Raw genomic sequence first — 7,435 nt, forward strand, 5'->3', positions numbered from 1 at the left:
ATTTGGTCAAGACAATGACTGTGCTCAGCTCGAGCGCTTCAGGGGTGCCGGCAATCACTGCATTGTGTCCAGGAAGGGTGTTTCCTCTCTTGGTGTAATTAGCCAGATGAATTTAGTTTTTGCCTTTGTCTGAAACATTAGAAATGAGCCACAATTGAGGACTGAGCATGCCAGGAAGGAGGAGGTCTGGGGGAGTGGGGAAGAGGGAGAGAAGACTGTGCTTTTACCAGGGGAGAAAAAACCCCATCTTTTTGCTGCATCGCATGCTTTGATAGCAAGTCTTGTTTGTATCCTCAGAATTGTACTTGCCACAGGGTCTGGGGCCAGACTTTGTAGGTTTTCTCTTTCCTTTGCAGCATGGGGTCAGTCACTAAGGGTCATCTGTGTCAGACTTGTTTGAACGGTCCTTTTCCAGTTTTGGAGTTACCATGCTGGTTGTTGGCATGATTTCTTGTGCTTTTTTCTTTTTTTTTCATTCATGGTATGCAAATCTAATCTCTTTAAACTAAGGGACTTCTGTCCTTATACAAGTTACTGAGCTCTGTTGCAAGAAACTGCATGAAATTTTAATAAACTGTGATGTGTAGGAGGTTTGTCTAACTCTTGGGCAAACAGTCCTTTCTGTTCTTAAACTTTCCGACAGCGGAAAGAAGTTTTTCCTCATGGAAGATGAAGAGAAAGTATCCCCAGAAAGCTTCTAAAAAAAGAGAAGCCTAATATGTTTAGGAGTCTTAGTAGTGGCATGAGGGCAACCTGCTTGTTCTGATGATGAAATCATAGAAGTAATGGGAAACGTTACTGTTGCCAATTCTACCTTAGGATTCTTTGTTTCTGGATTGCCTTTAATAAACGCCATGTTTCAGAAAATGAAATTAAGTTGTTGTGTTGTTTTGTTTCTTTTTTCGGTCTCAGGCAGCCTGCTATTTCATGGTAAGACAAGAGAAGTAACGACATGACTAATTAAAGGGCAGCAGTGCTTCATTCCCTAGGGCTAATTATTCTGCAGAAAATGGGTCAATTACTTAGAGAAATTGTTTGCCAGAAGGAGGCAAAACCTCTGTTCCCACTCCTCATCTTCCTTTTGTGGGAAGCAGTGCCCACCTCTATAGGCAGTTGCAATACCTTGGTAAGCTTTCACATGCCAGAGCCATGACCTGCAGATGGGGAGATGGCACCTGAGCAGACTTGTATGTGGTTCCTTCTGTCATGTGTGTTCCTGTATAGCTGCAACAGAAGCAGTGTCCAACAAAGGTGTTCCTGGGTTGGATCTGGAGGAAAGACATGGAGCTGAACAATACAACTGGGAGTTCTCTTTCAAAATAAAACCTGCCTGTTGTAAAAGGTGATGTATAGTATTTTCGTTACTTCTGAAAGAAGATTGATCATCTAGGTAGCTAATGTTTTCCAACATGAAAGGTATTATCTGCTTGTGGCTTGCTTGGTATGGGTTTGTAAATGATCCCGTTTTACTTTTCAGATCTGCTTCCTGTATATATTTTAGTATTCTCTGGTGACTACTGGCTGGCCATGTTGCTTGCCCTTAGCTCTGCAGGCTCAGTGCAGACCGGGTCAGGGAGCAGAAGGCTGGTTTGCCTTGTACGTCAGAAATAAACTGGTCTGCGTTTCACATTTCTGTGATGGTACATGAGGCAGGATGGTTTCTGAGCTCCTAGGTAAGGTGGTTGTGCAGGCAACCAGAAAGAATCCTGAAGGAAAGCCAGACTGGGCAAAGGCTTTGGCTCTGCAGGAGCAGATTACCAACGTCTATGCCAATTGGGAACAACGTGCTCTTTCTGGTTAGTCAGAGCGCTACATTCCTGATTGCAAATGATACACCCAATAATATCTAGTGTGCGCCAGAGCCTATGCATCTCGCAGTCCAGCTGAAACAAGTGGAAGACTTTGCAGGTGCATACTGCACTTTAACGTGTCCTTAGAGGCTAAATAAAAGCTAGATTACTTTAGAGATCTGTTTGTAGACATCTCTGAGTGAGAATACCTATCAGTTACTAGTTCAGAGGTGTCTAATCATTGCATAAAAGAGAGAGGTGTTTTATGTTACTGTTTCTTTTGTTCTAGATTTTTATTAGTGTCAGTGCACAAGAGTTCACCACAACCTTATTTCAAAACTCCCCCGCCTTCACAGGCTTCCGTCAAAGCTGGATTAAACAACTGAGTGAATCTTCCCTAGCACAAATGCGTGCTGTCTTGCTTTCATTGCGTAAGATCCAAGCATTGGTAGTCATTAGATAAGTTTTGGTGGCATAGAGTGGTGAAGCTACTGTTTGATTCCTTCCTTGCTGGATCTTTGCTCTCAGGTGTGCCATATATTGAAGGCAGCCTACATGAAGAACGTCTGTGGAGTGCCTTTCTGTCTCATTCTCCTTGACTCTGCCAGGAGCATGAAGGAGACAATGAAGTATTTCTGAAGGGGGAAACTCTTTTCTTTAGCATGGCAAGCTGTGGCATAGTGCTGTGTGTACTGCTATGTGCCTTTTGGGGATGAGGAGTCTGTTTTGTTTCGACTTTTTCACCCAGAATACATGCACAGAAGATAGTCAAACTTATTTGGCTCCACTAGCTTAATCCGGGCTGAGAAATCTTGCCTGGGGCTGTGTCTGTGGGGAGCTCTAGGTAACCTAGCGTAGTGCCTTGCTGCTTGCAGTGCCTAATGATTGTGGTATGTTTGGCTGTTTCCTCTCCTGCTAGCCAACCTAGCAAAGCTGGGCTTGCTTAACCTGTGGGACACTTTGGCCCTTGTATTTTCTTTGCATTTTGTGTTGGTGGAGGTTTATGGTAGGGATGCTTCCAGTAAGTTCTAGAGGAAGAGTTACTTCTTTTTGTGATTTCTGGTGTTTTCAAGATGTGTATATAGTTTCCCCTAGTGGCATGATAGAGACCATGTGATCTGATTTATTTTGATCCAGCAGTTCTTTCCAAGGCAGATCTCACAATTAAGCTTTTAATTGGAAGTGGACTGGCACAAGAGCTGCAGGATGTAGGGCGCAGTTTATAAAAATGCTTGAATGTCTACTTGGAAGAGAGGAGCCACTGTGAAGGTAATGTAATGATTCCTTAGTAATATAGAGCTTGGCTTTTGGTTTTCCTTTGCTGCTTAATACTTTACCATGGAGATGAGATACTGAGTTTCCAAAACATCAGCTTCAGTCACTTGAGCTGACAGAGGGTAGCATCAGATCAGGAGCGCTCTGGGCAGCTTTAAGCCATTCCCATTCTGTGCAGTGGAAGATTCAGGTGCATATATAAAGTAGGCAGTTTATTATTTTATGTTATATTGACATATAGTTTGTGGATGTGCAAAAAACTGACTTCTGGACTCCAACTCCTCTTTTTAGATGATTATATCCTTTTGGAAACAGTGCCTCAGTTTGGTGTTTGTATTGTGAGGTATTACTGCTCACCATAGAGGCAACTAAATGCTTCATTCTTTTATAGATTAGCTAGAGTGTAATTAGTTTTGCAAAGATGAGATCAATAAGTAGGGCATGTCAATTTCTAAAAATGTCATATATGCACATGTTCTGATTCACCTCTGATTTTCATGATATGAGCTCCAAGAGCTGCGATAATGCTTAGCACTCCAACTCCAAGTTGGGGTATGCTACCTTGTGTGGTGGACGGTGGGAGTAGGTTTTGTGTTTTCTTTTTTCTTTTGAGTGTCACATTTTGGTGGGAGAATTGCAGTTTTCTTGATTTGAGATGCATTTTTGAGAAACAAGGACTAGACAGTGTCATGACAATGATTAAAATTTGCTGTGCTTTGGACCAGGGCTTAGAAACGTTTGGAGTACTAAAAAGTTTTAAGTGCTAACACCAGCACTTGCACTGCATCTTTCATCTGAGAATCTCTCTATTCTTAATGAATTTTCAGTGTGTCTCTGTGAGGCTGGTATTATTAGCCTCATTTTGCAGACAAGTAGATAAAATAAAATGCTTGTATGAGCACATTCAGCAAGCCAGAAAAAGGCAGGGGTAAAATTCAGGAGTAACAGTGTTTCAACCTGGTTTTGAGCTACTATCTTGTGCTTTGTCTTCTGCCGGGAAAGAGACTAAAGGCATTAATTTTGGTAGCTCCCCCCTCCCTTTTTTTCCTATTGGGTCAGGCAGCATAAAAGTGAGACATTATTACGCAACATATCTAAGTGTGCATGTGATACTTGAAAAAATGGTAATCAGATAAGTTGCTAGGCAACGGTACCCTGCTCTCAATTACCAAAAAGCCAGTGAGTTTGCTTTCCCGATGTGACATGTGTTCTGTACTTCTTCATAAAGCAAGTGTAGGTGGAGTTTTGTAAGAGTTGCTCCTTTTTAACTCACCTCCTGCTTATCCTGCCATATTGTGAGGCCAGATTTGACCCCAGTTTTAGGGAAAAGTGTTCACAGAACCTGAAATCAACAGAAAAAATTGTTAAATGAGCTCTTAATGAAGTGTGTATGAGTAAATAACCATTCCTTCCCATGTGTCTGTGGGTCTTTGATGGTTCAACAGCTTATGAAAATTAGTCCGTAACTCATCCTTGTGACCATGAAAAATAAGAAAATGGATGAGAGATTTATGTTAAAAGGTAGATGGCAGGGGTGCTTGGCAAGCTGTGAGAAGTCTTAAAACACTCAGTGGCCTGATGGCCCAAAAATGTTGTGAGCTGTGGCTATGCATGAAAATCCAAATGTGAACCCAGCTGGTTCATTGGCATTGCCTTAGCAGTAACAGAATTGAAGGAACATAAGCAGGGATGAGTGTACACAGAGGAAAAAGTAAGCGAGAGTTTAATAATGTAAGACAGATCTAGCGACACAAGGGAATTTGATCGTGTGTTTGTTTGAAACCCAAGTTTCTTTTTTTTTTTTTTTTTTTTTTTTAACAGATTGCAGCATAACAACAACAAAAACTAAAGGCTCTTGGCAGTTATTCTAAACACATTTCTGCTTTTAGCAATAAATAGCCACAGAAGCATTTGCAGATACTGTAGTTGTGTGTGTGGGTGCAGGCATCTGCCCAAGCCTCATCAGCTACCGGGGGGCAGCATGGCTTTTAAAAGAAATCTGAAACTCTGGAGGTCTAATGTGCTTCTCAAGGCTTTGCCAGAAGCTTTCAGTAAAGATAAGGGACCTTATCACCTGGAGGTATCTGGGAAAAGATGCTCCTAATCTTGAAAATCACTTGTTTTCCTCTGGTAACTGCAAGTTGTTGCTTTACAGAGCTGTTTTCCAATTATTTTGTTGTTGCTGTTCCAGAAGAGAGGCATTTCCTTTTCAGGAGGTGGGGACTGTGTAGCAGTGCGTGCCCTTGGTGTCTCTCTGAGGTAATTCAGTCCTTAAAACAAGGAAATTCAGCCAAATCTACAATGTTTTGTGTTCTTGTCTACCAGTCTAGGTTCAGGGATGTTCAGATCCCATCTGGTCTTTGTGCAGGTTCAAAAGTCCTCATCAGAAGGTGTGTTGGGACTTCATTCGAAAGAGAAATCTGCATCACCCTTTGTGTAAGTCCTGCCAGAGCAGAGTGAAGTTCTGAGAAGACAGATGCTCGCTTTCTGTTTCCAAATTTGCACTTTCTTCCCAGGAGAATCCCAGATAAGTCACGGAGCAGTGCTGTGACTTGGTTTCTCTGTCGGACAGTTTATCATCGGGTAGTTGCATGGACCCGAGCTTTCTTTTTTGGAGCACTTTGGAAATAGTGAAGTGTAAATACTAAAATATACAGTTGAAGGAATGCAGGAGGAACTACTTCCCAGGCAGGAGTTTGCTTTCCTCTTTCTTTGCTTGTTCTTTGTATTCTAGTTTGATGAGCACTACTGCTACTTTATGCTAATGTGCGGTCCCCAACCTGCTGACACCAGGAATGTTGGTGTCTGTGTCAGAGGAACAGTCAAAGCATGGGCAAGTGTTGTTTTGGGAAGCCTGAGTCTGGCTTAGTAATAGATTTTACATTTTAACTATTTCTGTACATGCGATTGAATGGTCACACCACTGTTGTTGTTTGTTTGTTTTCCCTGCTACAGACATTACAGGTTTTTGAGATTGACCTTTGTCTTCAGTTCTACCCCTCTGCTCACGTATGTTACAACATGGTCTTTGCTAATGAAGAGTTTCTTGAATTACTGTTTTCTTTCGAGTGTAGATACATGGGTAACTAAAGGTGTGTTTTTTCCAGCTCTTTGCATTCATAGAAATGAAGTGAAAAAGGAACTTCGCCTTGCTGGGTAGTGGCCTGTGAGCCAGATCTGAGAGGTGGTACAGCTGAGAACTAGCAGGTGTTAGGGTAGCATGGGGGGGGCATTCAATGGCTGATGAGTTCCTTGGTCTGGCTCCTGGTGAAGCCCTATGGGTGGCCTGAGTGCCGGTGCCAGGATAGGGGCTGATTGAACAGGACTGCATTGTTCTAAAGTTAGGTTGGCTTGAAGCACTTTGTAATGTTCATATTTCTGCACTGAAGGAATTGGAGTGCGTTGCAGTTGCTTACTTTGTATGATTTTGTTCTTCAGTCCTTTACAAAAATCAATTTATAGACAAGTAGGTTTGACTGTAAAAAGCATTCTCAGTGTTCTTGTGATTCTAGGGAAACACTTTTAAAAAATTTTGTTTGCATGTGTCTGATAAATAGTTCAGTGGAAACCTATATACAGCTGTGACAAAATGCACATAATGAAAATAGAATATGTGCAAATCATTTTTGGAAACATCAACTTTAGAACAATTTGTACCAGAACTAGATAACAACCGAGTTCTTTCCCAGTTTGATGTAAAAATACCTAGCGGTTAAAACAGCAACTATTTCTCATGGTAAGAGAGTCTCCAAAGTAGATGCAAGCCTCAGTACATAGGCAGAAGGCGTCTCTATAATACCCATGTTACATTGATTTAATTAGTGGTTTTATGCTATTCATCACTCCATTAATCTTGGTGGGAGGGTTTTGTTGGGGAAGGATTGGTTATTTAATCCACATTTTTAATTGGAGTGGTTTTGTAGTCCAGTGTTATCTAAATAGAAAGTGTAATTTGTGTGGGGTTTTATATATAATTTTTTTAAGGAATATGTTTCTCTTGAATTCCTGTTGGACTTTGGTGCTCAGAAACTCTGAGATTCATTAGAATAATGTGAAGATCCCGTTTGTTACAGTCTGACGCATAAATGTCCTTGCTCTAACTTCTTCACATGCAATTAATCCAGAAAAATGCTGTATATAGATACGCCCTTGGAGCGTGAGATCTGTGAGGCTGGCGCGAGTACGGTGTTAGATACTTGTGTGTTGGAGCTGGCACCCTGAGGCATGACTTCTGTGAAAACTGGGAGTGTGGCATCCTAAACGTTGGTGCTTGAAGAGAAGGGGAAGTACAGCCCCTGCTCATGGGCTCCGCTTGCTCGGATCATGCAGCTGTGCTGCCCAAGCCCAGGATGGAGGTGAAAGGCAGCTAG

The 7,435-nt window shown here is 41.9% G+C and overlaps 1 protein-coding gene across 1 annotated transcript in view; it reads left to right on the forward strand.

The window, feature by feature from the left end:
• Positions 1 to 2,751: 2,751 nt before the first annotated feature.
• Positions 2,752 to 7,435, forward strand: part of RAD51B (RAD51 paralog B) — a 437,358-nt gene continuing 432,674 nt past the window's right edge. The window contains exon 1 of the mRNA XM_030481940.1: positions 2,752 to 3,059. Within this exon, the coding sequence (XP_030337800.1) occupies positions 3,027 to 3,059 (33 nt within the window). The 5' untranslated portion in view covers positions 2,752 to 3,026. The remainder of the gene's footprint in view (positions 3,060 to 7,435) is intronic.

This window comes from Strigops habroptila, chromosome 4 (genome assembly GCF_004027225.2).
Source record: "Strigops habroptila isolate Jane chromosome 4, bStrHab1.2.pri, whole genome shotgun sequence".
NCBI lineage: Eukaryota > Metazoa > Chordata > Aves > Psittaciformes > Psittacidae > Strigops > Strigops habroptila.